Genomic DNA, 22,300 nt, shown 5'->3' with positions numbered 1-22,300 from the left:
CCTAGCTCGGCAGTAGTTCGTGCATCAAGCCGGAATGGTTGCATTTTGAGAGAACTCACTACGCCCACACTAACCATACCTCTTTACAAAAATACAAATGGGTACCCACAAGTGTTGCAAGGCCAACAAATGAGCAATATGCTCAAAAAGTTTCACGCTTGCTTGGTTATGTTCCCCCCCCATTCCAACTACGCTTTGCATTCAACACACACGGTGCAAAAATGGCATGAGGAGACTCGGGTAGGCCGACAGAGGGATATCCGACAGAGGGACAGTGGAACGTGTCCGTCTCCACAGTGAGTGCAAGCGCAGGAGATCAAGGCAACAGCAGGAGCGTTACGAGTGCGGTGGGCTTTGAGTGGCAGAGGACTGTCTGGGACGCCACCAGTAAGAAAATCCACTTCTTTACCCTAGCGACCAAACACCCAGCGGGAAACAAACAGGCCCACTATGAATAGAGAGCGAGCACGAGTGCAAAATTAGACCGTTAGACTCCCAGTAGCTGTAGCGAAAGCTAGGCACGTAACCTTTACAGTGCGTCGGTAAATGCGACTCGTACATTGGGTTACGTCCATTTCTGTACTCCAGTGCCCAGACGCTATCTGCAGCACACACAAAGACGTTTCACGCCGCACCCCACTGCGGCTTCGTCCCCTATACAGCCTACCCATTTCTTTTTTTCTTTTTTGTACGACCTCTTTCCGGCTTACTTGTCTTGGTATCTTTGGTGCCACCACTGGGCTTCGCGTGTGGCTCAGCCAGGAGAAGGTAGACGGGGTTGTGCAGGAACGGGCACGGAGGCGGGCTGCCGCTGGATCCGCTCCGCGGGTGGTCCCGCTCCCCGGCCCACTCCGCCGGCAGGAGCTCGGACGCGCGGGAGGCGGGGACCATCTTGGCTACCCCGTCCGAACGGCTCCGCTGGCTCTTGAGTCCCCGGCTTTCCCGCTTGAGGTAGCGACGGCTCCGGCTCTTGGCGAGCGCATCCGCGTCGGTGTAGGCAGCCACGCTGCTGCTGCTGTTGCTCCCACCACTGCCGAGAACGGTTATAAAACACACTGTTAGATCTACCGTGGATTTGCCGCAGAACCGGCACCATACAGTTCCGTGCAGACAGAGCCACATAAAGTCCGTGCAACTCAAATAAGAGAATCAAGTGACAAAGAAAACACATAAAATTGAGGCGTGGATTCCACCCACAGCAAAATAACAATAAAAACAATAGTATACCACGATACAGTTGAAGCTTGATATAATGAATCGTCAGATGTAACAGTGTATATACCATGGACTCTCTTGAAACGGAACCTCAAGGAACCAGGGAAAGTGGTTCCACTTATCAGGAGTTCCATTTACTGTGAGACATTGCAGGGAGCATTGCATGAGTACAAAACCAACCAACCATGAGGATGGTGTTCCGTTTAAGCGGCAGTTCCGTTTAAGCGATCTCCGTTTATAGAAATTCCACTGTGTATGTGACAAACACACACATATATATAATGTCTTGTGTGTTCAAGGTATGGAACATCCTCGACTGCCTTAATCACTCCTTTCTGAAGAATTGTTAGCTTGTTCAACTTTGCTGGTAGCATTTCCCCATATTAAAGCACAGTAAATAAGGAGGGTACGGAAGATATCTTGGTACATAGGTAACGTTGTGGCTACAGATAATGGACGACAGCTATGATATAAAAGCACCAACTAGCCATCTCAGCTTTAAACAAATGTGATCTGCTTGTTCATTTCAAAATACATGCTAACTAAAAACTATTGCAAGCATCTTAACTGATGTTTCTTGCCGAGGACAGCGTGTTCTGAATTTTCTGAATTAACGTGGGTCAAATTAATGAGATTTTGCTGTACATGCTTATTTATTTATTTATTTGTTTATTTACATATTCCTCACAGGCTCTTATTTGGTATATTGTGCAAGTGGAGACGATACATAGATACTGTAAAAAATATAGAGGACATTAAAACAAGCAAACAAAAATGAAGAGCCAGGCATTATACAAAAGCTAATTGCAATAAAAGGTACACGCTGAAGTCACCATAAATTTTCTCATCGTGCAAGAAAAAAAAAATTTTACACATAGTTAAAATGAGACATTAAAAGGAAGCTTTAGCTCGGCCTCAACTCAAATGCCGCCTATTCAGATACATGTAAAACACAGAAATGCTCTTCTGAAGTAAGCCCTGGGCCGCTTTTCAAGAAATTTGCAGCATTTGAGAAAAAAAGTTAAATTCTAGTGTGGAAGCAGAATTTTGGTTTATGGCCTAAATGTTTTTACAAAAATTGCCAAAAGTTGATAAGTTTGAAAAGAAAAAATAGAAGCACGAAGTTTACAAATTCGCAGCACCACACCAAGAATAGATATTGCAGTTCTGTAGATTGCATTCGTCACAACAACCAAGGCGGACAAATTTGATACATTAATTTACACGTAATGTGAATTTGTTACAACGTTTAAGAAGGTTTTGCAAAAGCGCTACTCGCGTATTAGTGGTGTATTTGTGATCCACGTATAATAGATCAAATTTGTCTGCTTTAGATGTACCACTAGATGTAATTTACAGATTTGCGATATAGCTTTAGACTGTAGGGTTACAAAGTTGCGAACTAGACAGTTTCATTTTCTGCAATATTTAAAAAATTGACGGCCAAAATGAAAAATTCACTACCAACAGTCTCCATATTCTAACGGTTTCTTTTAAAAGTTTTTGCAGTGGTTTCCGAGAAAGATGGTTTCTCCTTTCCCTTGCGTTTAGACAGGAACCCCCAAGCTAAAGCTTACTCTCAAGCAATAGCCATGGTATTAGCAATCACTAAACAGCTGTATGGGTGGTTAATAATGTGTTTCTCAACGCAACAAGATCGCAATTTTTAGTGACGCTATTTGGGAGGTCATTCCCGTAACTAATTGCACGTAGCAGCGCAGACATACTGAATGCTTGGGTTCAGCCAAAAAGATGCACAAGGTTATGCAACCGGCGTGACGCACGATGAGACTGCGCTGGGGACAGTGTATTGTAGTGTAAACCGTTTCATGGGGTGAATGAACAAGAGCTGTCTTTCGTTGTGATTCCAAGGACGAACAAATAGCAAATATTAGATAGATAGCCTTATAACAAACATCAGGTATAATGAAGCTATCTTTCTGTCGGATGCAACTTCATTAGATCAACGCAAGGCTGCGTACCGCATTGTTCAGATCGGAAGTCATCATGCCTGCTGTCAAGCAAGCTTCATGGCAATATTATTGAGCCTAAGAGTCGAACAGACCCACCTGTCAAGCCTGCAGAGTGGCACTCCATTATGTGGAACATGTGCTGCAAGAAAAAAAAAAGAAAGGAAACATAGCACACATTATTTCTGCATTAAGTGAATCAGCAACATAGTGACTCGTCTATTTGTTGAATGGCATTTCGAGCATACACTGAGGAACAGCAATGAGTACATACACCTCCAAGAAATTGGTACGCAGTGAAGCATGAAAAGGAGGAGGCCAAAAAACAAAACAACTTCAAGCAGAGATGGATCCAGGGTAGCATTAACGGGAGGAAGGCGTCGTCAAAATACACAGAAAACAAGAAGGAGATGGGGAGGGGGGTTGCCCCCACCCCCAATTGCCAGTGCCACCATGGTTGAGCTCAAAGGCAGCTTGCTTCAAACCTAAAAAAATCAAGTACGTTTGAAAACGATAGGCGGGCGTTAGGGCAAAGTGGGCATAAAAAGCATCAAAAGCAAAAGAGACCATGCCAACAAAGCGGTCAGACTCATCCAGTCATGCAACGGCATCTACAATGCCAACAGCATCTTCCACATCCTCTTGCAAGCTTGTGAAGCATACGGTGACGACTATTTGGATAATGCCAGCTGAACATTAAATATGTTCTTGATATTGTTGCTGTTGATTACTCTGGCATACAGTGCAAATGAGAGTTTGGACTGTTCAGGCACTTTCTATAATTTGATGTGCAAAGAGAGTTGCAGCAAAACGAAATAGCGGGCTGACGGAGGAGTACAGTAATGTCCTAAAAGAAGCACTAAAAATGTTGATGAAGACCAAATGGCATACAGAGAACAGTTAAATGCACATGATGTGTACAGGATTTGTACCTAACAGGTTTGGTATGCAGTAGTCCAGGACAGTTGAGAAATGTGAAAAGAATTTCAATGTTGATTCCAAATGTTCAACATTCAGCAACAACAATAAATACGGAAAAATAAATAGTACTAGCAGCTAAATCCCTTCTGTGCCACAGTGGAAAACAAGGAAGTCATTGCAGTACCTTCACGGTTGTTTGTTGAGACCACGTTTGTCGTGCCATTGCTTCGAATCTCCAGTGGCTGCTGCGTGGGCTGCATTTCTATCGTGCCGTTGCGATAGTTCTCCCTGTTTCCAAGTCCCCGGTCTTCATACTGGTTCTACAATACCAGACAAAAGGTTTATCAGCCTGACACATTGATGCCAGCCCATACATAGGAGTTTCACTCATAAAATTCCTCAACACAATAGACTTTCTTTAATCGTGGAGTTTACTCATTGAAAGTACGATATTGTACAAATGATGACAGTTCTAGCCGCTGCCAAAAACAGAGTGTGAAAGACAAACGCTAGTGCTCTGTCAACTGCATCTGATATGCCACAATGTGTGCAATGTACATCTGTACATTGTACACATCTGTACATCTGCTCACCTAGTTAATTTTTAGTGGCAATGATAGACTGACTACACCGCATTCTAAAACAGCTAAGGTCTGAGCTCCACAAGTTTCAATAACTTTAACAGAGCCACAATGGCTCAAAATACAGAAAGATATCTTGAAACCTGTGATGTCACTATGAAGTATTGGTGCTGGAGTTTCAGCACGAAATTCAAAGAATTGAACTTTTAGATTAATTTTCGCTTTAATAATCAACTTACTACCACAAAATTAGAGAATAGAGAGTTTTAAAAGAATACTTTATCAGCATAAACTGTATCGCCGAAATCATCAGGGGGAGGGGAGAAGAGCTGAGCTCGCCCTTGATCGTTTTTACCAGAAACCTGCTGACGAACCCAACTCCACCATGGGGTGGAGATGGTTAAACCATTACATATTGAAGCAGGCCAACCGTACTAAGCAGGTGCCAAAATGTAAGCATCTCTAACCTGGCATGACAGGATGTTGACAGAAGGCGCTGACTTCGCAAGCGCAAGATTGCAGGCATTGTGCTTGTTCTTGCTGCGCACCATGTTGCTCGGAAATTGGGACAGCACGTCGAACCACCTGCACGACGTCACATCAAGCAATGTCACCAACTAAGACATCAGCAAACACTGGGGTGCCAATCTGAGCACTTTCAAATTTTACCATGTTATTTAAATTGCCTCACATTCAGATCATAGTTTTGGCATGGTTGGTTACTCATGCCAGAACGATGATCTAAATGTAAGGCATGCTGTAGCGGCGGAATTCAGAATAAATTTTTGACCCCCTCCCCGGGGTTCTTTAATGTGTGCCCAATGCATGGTATACGAGCATTTTTGCATTTCACCTCTGTAACCAAGTGCAGCCACAGCAGCCACATTCGAACCCACACCTTTGAGCTCAGCAGCTCAAATCAGAGGGGGCGTGGCCATTCTACGAGCCAATCAGAGCTGACAGGATCTTGAATTCGGCAATGTGACGGAATCTCACTGTGTCCAATATTGGAATACTCTCTCTTAAAAGATAGGCCTTGCAAGTTGTGCTTTCACTACAGTTTCGTGACAAAGTCCTTGACAAAGTTTGTACATTGCGTGAAAAAGTTTGGAAGAGGCTTAAGCCTCGCCTTTAAGAGTGGTATGCAACAGCATTCAGATTCCCGACTGCTTCTCATGCTTCCCTGCAATTGCAGCTTATGTAACCGTAATGTTTACTGGCAAACATCATGCATGAAGGTAAGCTTTCTTGTAGAAATGTGGCCTCTTGCGTGGGTCAATCCTGGAGCCTGGAGATAGCACAAAGCCACACCAAAAAAATTACAACATTTTGAGGTTTCTGTTATTGTTTCGCACTTTTAATATTTCAGTCTGAGAAGGTTTTATGTAAAAGGCATGTGCTGTTGGTGTTTTGTTTCATGACATTTGTTAGTGGGCTGTCATACTCAAAATTCCGAGGAATAACTTTGCTAAGAATGTGAGACAAGGTATGAGCAACTTTAGTGATAGAACGGTGTGGCAATATAACCCGTATGTACTGAATCTCATATAGCAAGCCATGGCGTATAAATATACCTCAACAGATATGTAAGTTTTCGCTCATGGACAACTCCGCCGACACCGATAGATCTTTTGCGACATGGGGCCTTTTGCACTATCACTTTAGAATACAGCACCATGCATAAAAAAAGAAAAGGTCTAGGCATGCATCACGTTATAAAATGCGACATTAAGCCTTATACTTTCATGTCGCAAAATATTATGTATTTATTACACAGCAGGTGTCGCATATCTGAACCTATCTAGAATGAAACTAGCAGAGTGAAACGTTTCTGCAACTAGAAATTGCAGTGCATCACTTGCGCCTGCAACTAAAACACAGGGCACATCGATGCATAAATAATATATGGTTTGACCAAACATTATGTCCACAAGTTTTAGTTGTGAGACATGAAGTAGTTATTCAGCAGAAAGCATCGCAGATCAAGTACAACCGCATGGCGGAATGCACGGAGTTAAACGCGTGTGACCACACAGTACTTGCGTAGCTCCTGCAGTGCTGCCTGCTAAGTATGAAATGGGGCATAATGTTGTAGTAGGAATGCCGGAGAGCACCCCTACAGTGCAGCCTTTTATAGTCTGAGGCATAAATTCAATGGGGCACCACATCACAGTGCCCGTCATTCTGGGTTACACGTACCACTTGCTGTCATCGCGACCTGTGCCTTTGACAAAGTGGACCTTGTCCGGCGTGGTGATGGCAATAGAGAACTGGTTTCCAGTGAGCTCCTCGGCGTGAGCCACAGCCACGACTTTGGTCATGTCAATCACCGCCTGCGGGATTGTGTTCGGCTGAAAGAAGACACGACAAGACCATTCGGTTAGGCCCACCGTGTTGTGCAGCAGAGAAACACGCCATCACACATAACAGGATGCATTGCTAGCAGAAGTAACAGTAAAATGAAGCAGACACTATGCCTTGACACCTAGCATTAAAACGATGACCAAGCACAAGGGCTGGGAAACACTTGCAAAATAATTTAATGAAAGGTCCCGAAATGCTGGAGCTGATGTCATCGACATTATGGTGGAGTTGTGATGCAGAACAAAACTTGCTGAAGTCATGTAGCAATAAGACTAGACACGATAATGTTGTCCATAAAAAAAATTAGCAATAGTGCTACGCACGCTTCTTGTTACTGCGCTCGCATGTAGCAGTTGCAGCAATGTATTGTTACATCACGACCCGTCAACCACTTCAATACTGGAACAGAAAGAGGCTTCCAGACACATTCAGCAGAGTAAATTATTTGGGGCGCTCTCATACTTGCCAGTACTTTCTCTAGGGCTTAGAGAGCTGGGACCTTCATATAAAATTAAAGTATGGCAAGTTGGAAATGTCACATCGGCACACAAAAGCCACTCGATGCCTTCTTTTAAACACTGGTCGAACTGGCAACATAGACTGCACTGTGCTTTGATATTACTGGAACGAACACTCACATGCTCATCCACAGAGTAAGTAAGTTCTCCGTCGTCGTAGAGGACAAACCAGCGCCTCTGCCACCTCTGCAAAGGGACAACACATCATCACAAACAACGAACGGTCATCATCTCAAGCACTATGCCTGTTTTTTAGGACTTCGAACATCCAACTCCTCTGACCGCATCACTTTGTCCAATGTTTAAGAGCTTGAAGAAAGTCCAACACTTTCAATTACACCACTTTGGCCAGCATTCTATATTTTAGTTCCCCAATATGCATTCTCTCCCTGATCAAACAAAATGTTGGCCAATTATCCATTTTAGGAGCTTTGTGCTTATGCTCAGCAACACCTAGTGTTTTAAAGCACTATAAAAATGTTCTTCTTCCATGGCACCATGCACCGAGCGTAAAAACGCACAGTGCACATCTTTCCAAGAAGTTACAGTACAGCACCCCCCACTATTAAATGAGACAACAATATAGTATCTCAGGACTGATTGCAGCTTAGTTTTTACATGATGGCACTGACATATCATCGTCCGCCTTATTACAAACCAAGCAAAATAAAGGCTTTCTAAAGAGAAGTGAAGTTAACAATGTCCTGTAGCGGACGAATGTGTCACCTGTCTGAAAATTTACCAATTTCATAGCTCCATGTAGCCTCTGCTGCCCTTGACCATACTGTCTATCTCGTGGGAACCATTGCATAATCTAACGTACCTTCTTCATCTATGCTACACGTCACATGATCATCATGCCATGTGGGTGAAGCAGCGCACTGAACTGGAAAGGCGGAGAGAACACAAGGCAACGCAGCGTTGACTGTCACAGCAAGTGTCATGTTTCCTTGTGTTCTCTCTCTTTTGTCCTGTGCAGTACACTGCTTCATCTACGCGGCACGATGATTAGTCACCAACACGCCCAGCTTTAAACATTACTGAACGTCATGTGACCTGCCCAAACACGGTTCTTTTTAGCCTCAGCAAAGGTATTGTTTAACTACATGTAACTTCTAGTCCATACTGCTGTCTTACCTATATACTCAAACAGAACATGAACAATTTTCCTTTGAATCATTAGTTCATGACCATAAGCTTCCTTTAGAGTTTCATCACTGACTTGCAAGTTTCAGCGTCAGAGGATTAGAATTACAGCTTGAATCCTCCAACATGTGGTTGCACGTGTGGAAAAAAAATTCATTTTTATCAAATTGAATTAAAATTCACAATTTTGTTATACTAAGTGCATACCAAGTGTGATGATGAAGATGCATGCTCCAAAGCTGTTCAATCAATGCGAAGCATGAGTAACAGGCTGGAGCTTGTTTTGGCTAAGCCTTGACTGCCATGTAAACCAGCTTGTTATCAGTGCACCTCTGATGTGCTCTGCAAACCTTCTTGACATAATCTACAAAAAGTGTCTCTTTTAACAAGTTTACAAATAAAGGTAGCAGTTCACGATTCCTGCCTTCTGGTTTGCCATGTGTGCTGGCAGGCTGTGCACAAGATGAGGCTAGTCAAGCTGAACTGATGCGGCTTCTATCCAATCTTGACCACCACGCCATGTACGCAGTTCGTAGTCATTTCGAAAGTTCTTAAGTCACTGAGGGCACGATAGGGCTCATTATGGCACCACACACAAGGGCCTCCGCAGAACTTATGCTGCAGCAAAGCATCAGAGCTTCACAGGAATCAATCCTGACTCTCATGAGCTCCAGAGTTGTAGGCACGCAGGGGAGCCCCAGTAACAGGGCTCGTAACCAATGGAGTTGCAATCAGCAACAGGAATAAGGTAACCTGCGGGGCTCAAATTTTCGTTAGTCTCAACTGCACGAAGTAACAGACAATGAAGCCAGATGAAATAAAATAGAACCTCGTTGATACGATCCCATTTCGTACTATTTTCCGGCGTCGACGCTTCTTTCTTCTTTGTTTACCGGTTAATACGTTCCCGGAAAACACGATTTTTCTGCAGCAACGTTGAGCACATCGCCAAATTGCGATCGTAAGATACATTTTCAGGTCGTTAGATTCCACGTGAAGAGGAAAAGCCGCGAGGCACGCGCGATCGAGAGTGAAGAGCGCCCAGAACGGCAGCTTCCCCGCAGTACTCCCCCCCCCCCCCCACGAGTCACGTGAAAACGCCGGCACGCACTCGGCTTCCTCTTCCGGTACCAGCGAATCTCCTCGCAGGTCGTCGCACGTCGCGTTCATAACTATGCGATGAGCATATTTACCTATCCGTTTCACGGCGCGCGTGGCGTACTGCCGTCGGAAGACTACTCATGGCTTTCAATAGACGATAGCCCCAAACGCCCCGCCGCTCCCTGCTGCAGGCGGTGCGAAGTGAGCGTCATGCTTCGCATCTCAAGCACAGCGCAAAAGAAGAGTGGACCTCGTGCCCGTCTTTCGCGCTGTGCTTGTGTTACCGTGAATTGGCAATACGCCCGAGCATCGACATCCTTGTCGTGTTTCGCTCCGGCCGCATCGGCATCGTATTCCGGCGCGCTCACCAGCTCGATTTCGTTTGGGTTTCCCGGCGCAAGTGTGGCTAGAATTCTAGCCACCCTAAATACCGTCGCCGTCTCAAAACTCTACACAATATGATAACGACAACGCGCGCGTCCAACGCCATCTAGGTGGCGTTGGCGCATCTCGGGCCGCTCCGGTCTCACCATCTATACGCGCGCGTCGGCGCCTTGTGCCGCAACGATTGTCCCCGAGTGGGCACGTCAAAACTTCCCGCCAAAACGGCCCGCCCGAAGGAGCTGCCGTCCCGCGCCGGATTCGGAGGATGTAAACGTAAGCTCGCCGAAACCGAAAAACAGAAACGACAGCACTCGTATCAGGCCCCGAAAGCTCGGATCCGCGCGGGTCGGCGTGTCGTGCTCCAACGATTCGCCCATTTCGCATTACCGAAGATGTCAACTACTTGCTGGTTGACGCCGAATTTTTTAGCGACTTCGGATCATACGTTTTCCTGGTTAGTACGTTTTTTTTCTCTCTCGCGTTGTTTCTCGAAACACATGAACGAGGTTCTAGTTCGACTGTGTATGGGAATGTTCATCGTAACGCCTAAGTGAAAAGTACAAATAATAAAGTAAAGGGAAATGAATGTGGACGAAATGAAAAGCTTGCCGCAGGATGCGGATCGAACCCGCATCACTCACATTACACGTGCAATGCTTTTATCATGGCCTCATTATAGAAAAGAAAGTTTCATGTCCGCCGCCTTGGCTATGAGCGGCACTGGCTAGCACTCGCAGGGATAATCTCGTACAAAAACATCCAATAAACGGGGCGGGCAAATGACCCACGCCGTGTAACGTAATTGGTAAAGCATTGTACGCGTAATGCCAATAATGCAGGTTCGATGCCCATCTTGCGGCAAGTTATCTTTTCGTCGACTTTCATTTCCCTTCGCCTCATTATCTCTACGCTTTCAAATAAGCGTATATCAATAACCTCATTTACGCTTTCGCTGGCTTCGTTGCCTGCTACTTTGTTGTGAAGCGGCAACGAGACTTTCCGCTTTTCGAGACTATACTTGCGATGGGCAAACGATATCATACGCAAACGAAGCACACGACCTCGTGCCCGTTGATATGCAGGGATCTAACCACACGTGAAGCAACAAGGACGTATCTCTCTCCGCGTCCCCGTTGCTCTCGTAAGGCGAGTTTCGTGCGCCTTCGGGCAAAGGCTCTCGACTCACCCTCGTCCGATTGACCGCCTGCGAGAAGTCCCAGTCGGGAGCCACGAACAAGTAGCCACAGGTCGACACTTTCCGGGTGGCCTGCACACAGCGAGAAGAAGGAGCACGTAATGTTAGATTACGAGTACGTGTCATGCACAGTTTCTTGCTTGATATGCGAACATTACGTATGTACACAATGCCACAATACCGCGCACTGCAGCAAACACCGAATATTCGCCAAGGCTGGCAATACAGCTAAACTTCAATATAACGAACTCGGTAAAATCAGCGGTTTGCTGTGTTATATCGAAATTTTATTACGCCGAAGTTCGTTACATCGAGGTTTTAATGTACTTTCCTTGTGCCTTGGCGAAGTAGCGATTCATGAGCAAGAGCATGTACATCAGCGACACTGTGTCATACACAACTGATCTTATTATCCCAAGCGCTGTCTGTTTTTCGTGAGAGCCCCGAGTTTTTGCACTTCTTGTTGCCTTGTTCTCGTTATGAGGTTATTCAACAAGTCTATATACACCGGTCTACATTGTTGAATTAAGTTCCTGGCCTCCTTGTTTTCCTGGTTTGTCCAGAGATAAACTATCAACCGCCGCAGTACGGGCACTCCTCGCCATTCGACAAACAAACCATCATGGAGATGTGGAATGGTTTCACTGCTTGTTGGCACATAGAAATCACGAAAAACCACCAGAGCCAACGATGTCAAGTGCTTTACTTAAGCATGCAAACTAAAGAAATATGCAGTCTTGTTGCGTGATTTGAGTGATAACAAAGCAGCGGTAAGCACCAACTCCTTAAAGTTTGTAAAAACTAACTAAATCAGGTTGCCATAAAACTGACAGCGGACCAAGTCGTGTGGGTGGGTTATGCCCCAATTAAGGAAGTGTTTTTATCTACACTAAAAGGCACAAGAACAATTGTTCAAGAAAACAAAATACTGCGTTAAGGAAACCAGATGAAGTTCCACAAGAGAACAGACACTTAGAATAGACCAGCGTAGGGTACTTTTTACTATTTGCAAATTTATCAGTCTTTTATTGATCAAGCAGTATTCTCGACAACCCGGCAATTGCATTTCCTAAAGTTTGTCTCGCAGCCTAAATGCTTATGCTCATGGCACAGCTGTTTTGTACCCATAAATTCATCGATTCTCAAATGTTCTATTAAATGCACTAGCCAACAGCGAGCTGCAAGTCTTAAAGTAAAAGAAAGCACCAGTGAACAACTACAGCCTCGTATGTTTTGCCATTGAGCACAAGTTCTGCGATAAAACTTAAAGGGACCCTGAAACGATTTTGGCGATTTTCTACAAACGTACTGAGTCGTTAGAGTAGGTTCTTCTGATCATTAATTGATGCATCTAAGTGCTCTGCGTAAAGCGTGTAATTTAATATAAGGTTTTAAAAATACCCATCGCTGCCGATCGCAGCGCACTGCTCGGCAGAATTTTAAGCCGCCCCTACCCATATGATGCAAATAACCCATATTACGTCACATGAGCGAGCTATCTGATTGGCTGACCAGGGCGCGTGGTCGATAATTTTTCCAACCTTACGGTGAACAAATGATGCTCGTAATAGTTGGAATGTTAGTTACTTTGTTTTTGTAAAAAGAAAATAACTTAAAGAGAATACACAAGAATAGTTTTTCAGTACACTTCAGCACTTCCGGCACACAGCAAGTGTCGTCTGCTTGTGTTACAACGTACTCCATTTTGACGAGAGCTCCGCGGTCAGAGTCGGTCTCAGTCTTTTCGCGAGCACTATGATTCCACTTTGTTGCCTTGTGGACTGCAAACCTAGCGACCTGCAAACCGCGAGTCCAATATTAGGGCAAACGCAAGCGCAAGGGGACAGGGTCTGGCCGCTTGACTGTGCCGGGATGAGCCACGACGAGATGAGCAGAAGGGCAGATGTGAACGGTCTGCACGGTGCAGCCACCTGGTGGCACAGAGCTCAACCATACACAGTAGCAGCAACGAAGTGTATTCTTTGCTGCTGGTGTGTATTTTTCGCAGGAGTGTAATCATCAACACGTTGATTTATAAATGTTTAAAATGCTTTACACTTGGTTAGAGCAATATTAGCGCTTTGTTTGACTGGTTAAGCGCTGCGCCAGCAAGTGTCTGGACCGTGCAGACCTATCAGGCTGCTCACGTACGTCTACGCTAAAGTTCCTTCATCAGCTTGAGTTTATGCCTCCAGTCATTTGCCGAAATGACCAGCTTGCCTGTTTTTAGCGGAGTACCGGACACGTTCGGCGCTACGACAGAATGCTCGCAACGCACGCTGCTTCGATAGCTCTCGGTTGACGGCCAAGCGGCTAGCGGAGAGGTCTCGCGCGGGAGGGGGCGTGCTCCTAAACAACCGGAAGTGAGCGATGTGACGTCGCATCGTGACGCTGAACCAGTGAAGGCGGAGCTTAGCGCCGCTCGCTCGGCGAGCGAGTTGAGGAGGAAAAGCATGGCTAGGGAGGAGGGTAACTTCTAATCGCTTGCAGCTCCATTAATACGTAACGCTTCACTTAAATTGTGGTGCGATTGTTCTGCTTAAGCTGTACCCTACGCGCCTACAAGATTTGTCCGAACCGTTTCAGGGGCCCTTTAAATGACGTCTAGCGAAATTCCGTAAGCAGGCTTTCCCGCACAGCTTTCTGCCCTGAGCAAGATGGCGGCGTTTGACACCTTAGTTACGATTCTAACCGGAGGTCCGCCAATGTGGTTAGGTCAAACTAGGTGTGCGATGAGGCACACTTGCAAGACTTGCACATTACCTACTGAGTTACCGTCGGGTTACATTTAAAAGAAGGCCCTTGTCATCTTGCAAGTTGATCAAGGTTGAATAAAAACTGGTATACAGTCTCAGAATGATGCGATCATGAATTTACCAAAGTGATATATCAAATAGGTAAAATTAAAACAATCATCTAACGATAGTAAAGTTGCATATGAACTTAACAGTATGTGCTGAAGTGCGGTGGCACACACGACCACCCCGTTTCAAAGGGAAATTCCCTCATAATCATAACCGCCATATTCAACAATGCTTCTAGGGCAGCGCCACGGTGGAGAGCGGAAAAAAATGTCAAAAAGCAAACGGAACCGGAAAAGCATAGCCCCGCATCCAAGAGACAACACCGACAAGAAAAAACACGCCACACCGCAACCGCAGTCATAGCGGATATAACAAATTACAGTCAGGATCCTTCAGACACACACACAGACACACACACAGGTACGCCACCAATCAGAAAGGGAGAGACAGAACCGCATTATACGAGCCACCGCTTGGAGCGGATATTTTCTCACGCTCCTCCAAACCGTTATCAACCACCACCACCACCTGCTCCTACGCTAACGAGCAGGTGTCGCCAGTTCCGCAATGCGTATACCGTTCGACGTCCTGTTACTTCTTGTTTTTATGCGTCCTCGCCATCCTTCGTCAACTTCCGTGAACCCCTCCCCCCCCCGCTAACGAATCGTAACGGCGCGAGAATCAGAGAGGGGGGGGGCGAGGGAGGAGGAGGGGGGGGGGTCCTTTTGTATTCGCGGAAGCCTCATCACAGCGTGACATCTCTATATAACCACGGTGGCGGAAAGGCAGCTAAGGCAGACCGGAGCTGACGAGGGGGGGGGGGGGACGTACGCGTGCACTGGGTCATCGGTCACGCCCGCGCGCAACAACGCAGACGGCGCCCTCTAACGCGGAATTTGGACACTTCTGTCGGGGCCGGGGCTTCCCGTCTCTTGTGAACGCAACGTCCTCTCTCTCCCCAACCCTCCTTTTTTTTCATACGCACGCACACGGCTTCCCACGACGGGACACACGCACATCCTCATGGAGCGCGTTTCCGCACAGAGGCGCACCGACGCGGCACTAATCCACACCGACACCGGCGTCGGGGCGGGAGCAGAGGGCTGCACTTAGCAGACGGCACACACGCAGACGGTGGAACAGACGGCGGGCACGCACGCACGCACATTACCCACACACGCTGCACTTTAAGGGCAAGCAGGGTTGGGCAAAAAAGCGGGTAACGTACGTCGCTTCCGGCAGCGCGCGGGGGGAAACGGTGGCGGCCGCTCTATATTTCTTTCTTTTACTTCTTCCTTTTGTCTTCTGGCTCTTCCTTCCCATACCGTTACGCACGCATGCGCCGTGTCGACGCAGGAAGCGGGCCGAACGAGCGGCCCGGGCGACCCTATAGCGTGCCGGCGGCACCCGGTGTGTAGTACAGCGACGAGAAAGCCCGCAAAAAGAAAGAAGAACAAATAAAGGAAAAGATGTACGCGCAAGAGCGCGCAATCCCCGAAAACGGAAACCCCGGAGGAAGCGGACGAAGCCCTGGAACGCACGCGAACCGCACGCAAGCACGCCAACCGCGTTCCGCGCCTGAAGTGCTCGTGCACCGCGATGTGGGCGTGTTACATATATACCGACCAAACAAGTGCAACGCCGCATCTGCTGTCGTGCGTACGCGCGTTAGGCCTAACGGAAAACCCGCGTCCACGCGCCAGCACTACTATACACAGTGCAAATTACTACAAAGATGGCACGTACAAAGAACATTTACGGCTGCCTCGCACCCTCGCACTACCGCCGGAAGCTGAGCGCACGCTCCAAAAGAGTACACAGCGCGAAAGCAAATTTAACCCTGCATAACGCCCAAGCATTAACCCTGTAATGCACAAACACAGTTTCGCATCAAGAGAAATTGAACAAATTGTCTGACACTGATTTCCGACCAAGGAGAGTAAACATGTGTACAAAAAAAAACGGTGAAATGCTTTTCTGTTGCACTTGACTACATTAATTAATTAGTAATTTATCATTTAGGCTATCCACAGCTGAAACATCACTCCAGCACATAAAAATGCAACTACGAGCTTTGCATTGAGTTATATGAACTGTAGGCTCGGTCACGTGACGCCACATTGACGTAACGACGCTGCGGTTTTCTGGAGCGAAACGCAGTCTGGCTTTCGTTTTCTCCACCATAATTGGACAACCCAAAAGTTCGGGCGAAAGGTACCCACTCGAATATTTGAAAGGTGCCGCTCGAATATTTGATTTCTATAAAGATATGCGCCAACCAATTACGTTCGCTCGTTTCCGTGACGTCACGGCAGAGACGAACTTCTTTCAATGTAGGCATCCTCTCAGTAACTATGCTGTGGAGCGCAGTGGCACAGAGGGCCGGTGGAGTACGTATTTCTTTTTGTGTGTGTGAGCGGAGCTTGTGCTGAATTTTTCACGAAATCAGTAAATTTTGCTCCGTGTAATGATGTCCCGATGATGTCCATGACGCCAGGCCCGGCATTCTAACGTCAACTTTTAGTACCAAGTGTAACTGCCCTACTTTTCCTCACCTTCGTGCTTGTTGAGTTTGATCCTTTCACATGCTAGAAGTACATACACCCTGGTACCCTGGTACATACCCTGGTAGCACCCTGGTACATACCGTACACAGGGTGTTCTTTTTTGTCGTAGCTGTTTTGTTTTCTAATTGCATAGAATTTTTTTTATATATCGCCTGTTGCCGATAGCACAGATCTCATCCTTGAACTGGCTTATTCGAAAAAAGCCGGACATCGCTTCTACGGCAAATCAAAATTCGTAAACGACTAACTAGAAAAATTTCACTGGTTAAGTTTTTCGCTAATAACTTTGCGCCACATATTGCAATTTAGGAATCGTAGCCGGAGAGTTTGGAAGACGCCCTGAGAATGAAACCGGTTTTGAGACATATGCACCGTCAAACTTGAGGTAAAAAAAATTCGCCGTTTTTCCGCTTACTTTTTTTATATAACGGCGTTTCATGCGTTCAAGCACAAAATTAACTGCAATCTTGTGTCATTCTAAGAATTCGTTCCAAGTGGATACGCCTACAAACTCGGAGGCTGCAATTCGTAAATTTCAACATGTATACCGTATCGTAGATAACTGAAAAATGTAAACTAGAAACTTTTCTAAAGTTAGTCCACTATGCACTTCAATTTCTCGCGCTTGAGTATGCGATTTTGTATAGTTCATACAACAGCGAAAACGTGTGTCAGTTACTCCTTTAACGAATGCAAAACAAAAAAAAAGAACGTACCGTTCCTTGTTCGGATATAGCTTAGGAGACCACAAGAAAAAAGGAAAAAAAAAACTCAAGTTCACGCAGGTGAACTTTTTTAGCGTTAGCACACGACGCGTTCGCCACACGAAAAAAGGGAACAAAAATCCTGCGACTGCCAAAAAACGGGCGAAAAAAAAAAGGCAAGGAAAGCTATTCGCTCTAAAATGATTACACAAAAAAAATTCGAGCACTGAAAGTGCACATACAATGTTGCTTGCGTACACTAAGCGTATTTTTTTTTTCTCGTAATAAATGAGTTTAAAAGTAATAGCACGGTTCCCGTGTTCCTACAGCATCGCTTCCTTTTCGCGTGTATGCATCTGCCACAGCCAGAACAAGTTCGCCATGAAAAAAAAAAGAGAGAAATAAAACGCAGAAAAAAAAATATAACAGCTCGACCCCCCCCCCCCCCCTCCGAATTACCACAACTACACTACTACAACCGGCGCAGACTCTAAGGTCACACATAGCTACAACACGGATAACCCCTAATCCCCCCTCCCCCGCACACACCTTTTCTTTTTTTCTTGCATTCCTTTTTTTTTTCTGGCTGCGTCTTTGCGCAAGCCAATAAATACACGCGAGACCTCGCGTGCACTATGCCTGCTGCCGGTGGGTCTCACGAAGTCAAACGCCAAGGCGCTGACCGAAATCGCGCAGTCCCAATGACGGGACAGAAAAAAGAAAACCGTTACACTCTTGCTGATACTATTGTTCAACCGGCGTCCCACGCTTTACTATACCTTATACGAACGAAAAAAAAAAGCGGTGCGCACTTTCTTGACGTCCTCCACTGCAACTAATATTCAGAGCTGGTTGTAACTTCCTCCAGTTCCTTTCGCGGCACTATCTGAACGCCCATCTAAGCACACACACACGTGCCGTGACACATATATACACACATATACGCGTTCTAGGAAATAGTAACGACCTTACACGAAGCAACAAGTTAGGCTTGGCAGTGCCCGCAAACCACCCGACTGTCTCGCCTATACGAGTGTTATTTCTTCGCTTTCCCACCGATATAGGGTGCGCTCGCAGTGACCCTGCATGACGTCACCTAAACGTCGCCACCAATGGCCACTAGGGCGTTCCCACGGCGTCGGCAGGCATGCGTCGTATAAGTAAAAAAATTTCGCACCCTTGAGAGTGCTCGTTTTGTCCCGAGATCAACACCGTTACCATCAGGGCGGTAAAAAAAAAAAAGAGAGAGAGAGAAAAAAATTACTACGACTGTTGCGTAGTAATTTTTTTATAGATATCAGACTGCACCTGCAATGAGAGAAAATGTGTAGTTGAATACTAAATTCTGAACGTTTATAGTGCGCACGAAAGTATCTCGCACGAGAGTTCGACAACGCGAGAGCTATTAAAAATTTATCTCATGTAGTTTGCGCGTCATCTTTCGAAGGTATCATCACACTCAGCTTGCCGCAAAAAAGACACATAGACAAAAGAGAGAGAGACAGAGAGAGATGGAAGGTCATTTTACCGAATCAACCAGACAATCTCATATTTAGTGTGAGCGTCTTAAGCACGTGATAAACCAGCACCAAGATGTTTACCGGCGCCAAAAAAATGTTCACTGCGGCCTTGTGCAAATGTCCAACGAGAGCTTTTGTGACTTAGCTAGACCGCGTGGTGAATGTTATTACGCTGCCAAATTTACACAATTCTGCTCCTGCGATGCGTTCTAGAGCTTGCAAAACAGTTCCGGCTTCACTAGCATCGAACGGCTAACGACCGCGTGCGCCAAAAAACGTGGCCTCCTAGATTAAAGCAAACTTTGACCAGCGCGAATAAAACGAGACGAAAGACGAGGAACACGAAGAGACACAGACGAACGCTGACTTGCAGCTGCTTATTTTGAGCGTCAGAGTAATATTTATACCTTAAATTTACCAAAAACTTGAAAACTTGAGAGTCATACAATGTCTACGATATTACAACATTGCCTAGGCTAAAAGGAAACCATCTGAATGAATGAATAAAGCCTTTATTTTAAGGAAGGGGACGGCTCTAGGCCGCTGATGGGGATTAGGAGGGAAGGGAATGTGGGTACCCAGACTGTTGGCTGAAACACTTCTTCATCTCAGTCTGGGATCTTCCGCTTTATGCAGGCTCAGGTGCATGTTTTTTTATCTCCTTATCAAGCAGTGACAGTGACGGTGTACTGATGCATTCTTGCTTCACGAAAGCAAAGCAATAATGCATCATAACACCGGCACTGTCGCTGCTTGATGAGGACATAAAATTGTCGATGGTTTCCTTTAGCCAATGAAACGTTGTAATAGCGTAGAGATCGTATGACTCTTAGTTTTCTTATAATTTTTTGTGATAGTTAAGGAATAAATATTGCTTGGATGCTCAAATAAACGGTTGGAAGTCAGCGCCCCGTCTGTGTCTCTTCGTGTTCCTCGACTTTCGTCTCGTTTTATTCGCGCTGGCCAAATTTTGCTTCAAGATCGCGAACCAACTGACTCGCGCCACAGTGCTGCCCTCCGAGATCCGTTTCCCGTCGCGCCTTGTGCCAGACGACTGACTAGGCTTCGCAATTTAGGACGCCGTCCAAAGACTGACTTCACTTGCAATGCTTTGACGGATCGTTAAGAATGTGGAAAAATACTATCGATGAATGGCGAGCGCTTTTTGTATCGCTTCCCCGACAATGTTGTACCACCCCGAACGCGGCAAGCATGGACACCTCTGCATTTGGCTCTCATCGATTTCATTCTACATTCTATGGTTGTACAATGCAGTGAGAGCCGGAACCCGTTACGATCCGCTTTCACACTCCCTATATATATATATATATATATATATATATATATATATATATATATATATATATATCAGCGGTATCGAGCAAATGTTTGATTCCGGACAAGTCAGGTAAAGGTCAAGGACAAGCACGCAAGCTCAGGCCGACATTTACACGCCTTCTAAAAGGATTAGGCGATGAAACACTTGGAACGTGTATTACCCAAGTTCAACGACCCCGCACAAGACAGTCGAATGACTTCAATGCTAGGGTGGCGAAAAATGCAGCTGGCTACAGACGTCATGGCTGCACACGACGTCACAGGTGGCATTCCGGATGGCGGTGTTCAATAACATATATCGCCGAGTTTCAAAAGCTTTCGGGAGACGTCATATTGGCGCGTCACCTGTCGGCAGATGCGTGAACTCTTGACAACAGCACATGGCCGCTAATTCTTATACAACAGTGTCCTTAATTCTACAAATCGGGATGATTGTCGAAGGGTCAGCTGGGTACCAAAAGTTTGTCACAGCGGAGTGTTGCATTGCGATGGCGAGCTTCATAAATCATAAATGATCGATCATAAATCGATCACAAATGATCGGAGAACTCTTAGAATACAGCTTTCAATGATTCCGGACACACTTTTGTTAATATTTTTTCCTCTCTTTTTTTTTTATTCTGCAAATACGCTGTACTCTCCGTGGTTTCGACGTAATAACAAATGTGGTAGCCAAAACGCAAAAATGAATGGTGACAAGCGAAACGCAAATGCGCATGTTTGGTGCAGAATGGGCACATAAATCGTGAATGCAACACCGGTCCAGCATTGGCTGCTGCCGTGGTCATGCGTTGACCTGACATTGGGTGTGATGGCTGCATGTTAGGCCGCCACTGGTCATGTTCTGGCGGTAATATTGGTCTTGTGGCGGTCCAGAAATAACTGCCACAGCAGGCCAACAATGGAACGGGTTCCAGTCAAATGCGAGTACCGGGCCAACGTTGGTAACCACATTTGTCCAACGTTATTTCCAAGTTCGGCCCAAAGTCGGTGTGCAGTCTGGGGAAAGTGGAGCTGCAGGCAGTGGAGACACAACCTGGCTCGGCAGATAGGCACTAAGACGCAAGATATCTCCCATGTACATCGAAAACAAAACAAAAAACAAAATGAAAAACATGCACAATATGTCTCCGCCCCCCAGCGCACTCTGTTTTCGTCTGCCACCACCCTCATTTCCTCGCGCGCGCGTCTTACTCAGGGCATCTCTCCCCATCTAACTACAGGTTCGCGCGCACCTATTTATTTATTTCGTTTCCTCGCGCAAAGTCGTGATCTTCTCGCCCCCGCTTCGCTTCACCATCTGCTCCACAGATGCCGGTAATTCTTCACTGCTACGCTTTAGTTTATCTCAATATTTCTTTCTCTTGTATTTTTTTTTCCCGCACCAGCACAAGTCGGGGACGCCCGGCACGCAGCAGACGAAACTTGCTCACGACGCACACCTGCAACAATTCGACGTCTGCAAAAAAAAGACGCCACTAGCAGGGACTAGCAAAACCAGAGGCGGCCATTTTCTTGTCTTTGTTTCGTTCAGACTCGCCTCTCTGGGCAGCCTGTAGCAGATGACGAGTCCTTTTGTCTCTGTAGCTTCTGCATCTCCTCGAAGACGGAATCCTCGTTTCCCCTTGTTTCTATTCTGTCGTCACGCACTCGCGCGCGTGGTGTATAACACACTGCGAACGAGCCCATGCGAACGCTATTGTAAGTTTGTATTTTTTATTGCGTTTTAACTGCGCTTTTCTTTTTCTACCTGCCCGCCGTCTGCCGTTGATAGCAGACGTGCTCTCGATCCGCGTGCTCTCCTGTCTGTCTCCCCACCTCACAAGCAGCGGGCAGAGTTTCCTCACGAACCGCCCCGCGTGCGACGAGCGTTCTTTTTTTTTTTTCTTGCTCCCTTCTTCGCAGGCACGAGCCGTCTCAAGGTCACGAGGCCGCGAAGGTAAGAAAACGTGAAACAAACAAAAAACGCACT

General features: G+C 46.2%; 1 protein-coding gene across 1 annotated transcript in view; it reads right to left on the bottom strand.

The window, feature by feature from the left end:
* osp (myosin phosphatase Rho interacting protein outspread) overlaps nucleotides 1–22,300 on the bottom strand; it is a 108,444-nt gene that overhangs the window by 35,387 nt on the left and 50,757 nt on the right. Inside the window, exons 2-8 of the mRNA XM_070524104.1 lie at nucleotides 11,387–11,467; nucleotides 7,690–7,755; nucleotides 6,887–7,038; nucleotides 5,155–5,272; nucleotides 4,291–4,426; nucleotides 3,285–3,327; nucleotides 711–1,030 (exon numbers count right to left, since the gene is read on the bottom strand). Coding sequence (XP_070380205.1) covers nucleotides 711–1,030; nucleotides 3,285–3,327; nucleotides 4,291–4,426; nucleotides 5,155–5,272; nucleotides 6,887–7,038; nucleotides 7,690–7,755; nucleotides 11,387–11,467 — 916 coding nt within the window. The remainder of the gene's footprint in view (nucleotides 1–710; nucleotides 1,031–3,284; nucleotides 3,328–4,290; nucleotides 4,427–5,154; nucleotides 5,273–6,886; nucleotides 7,039–7,689; nucleotides 7,756–11,386; nucleotides 11,468–22,300) is intronic.

This window comes from Dermacentor albipictus, chromosome 8, assembly GCF_038994185.2.
Source record: "Dermacentor albipictus isolate Rhodes 1998 colony chromosome 8, USDA_Dalb.pri_finalv2, whole genome shotgun sequence".
NCBI lineage: Eukaryota > Metazoa > Arthropoda > Arachnida > Ixodida > Ixodidae > Dermacentor > Dermacentor albipictus.
Note: the sequence above shows the minus strand (reverse complement) of the source record. Positions and strands in the feature narration are given on the sequence as shown.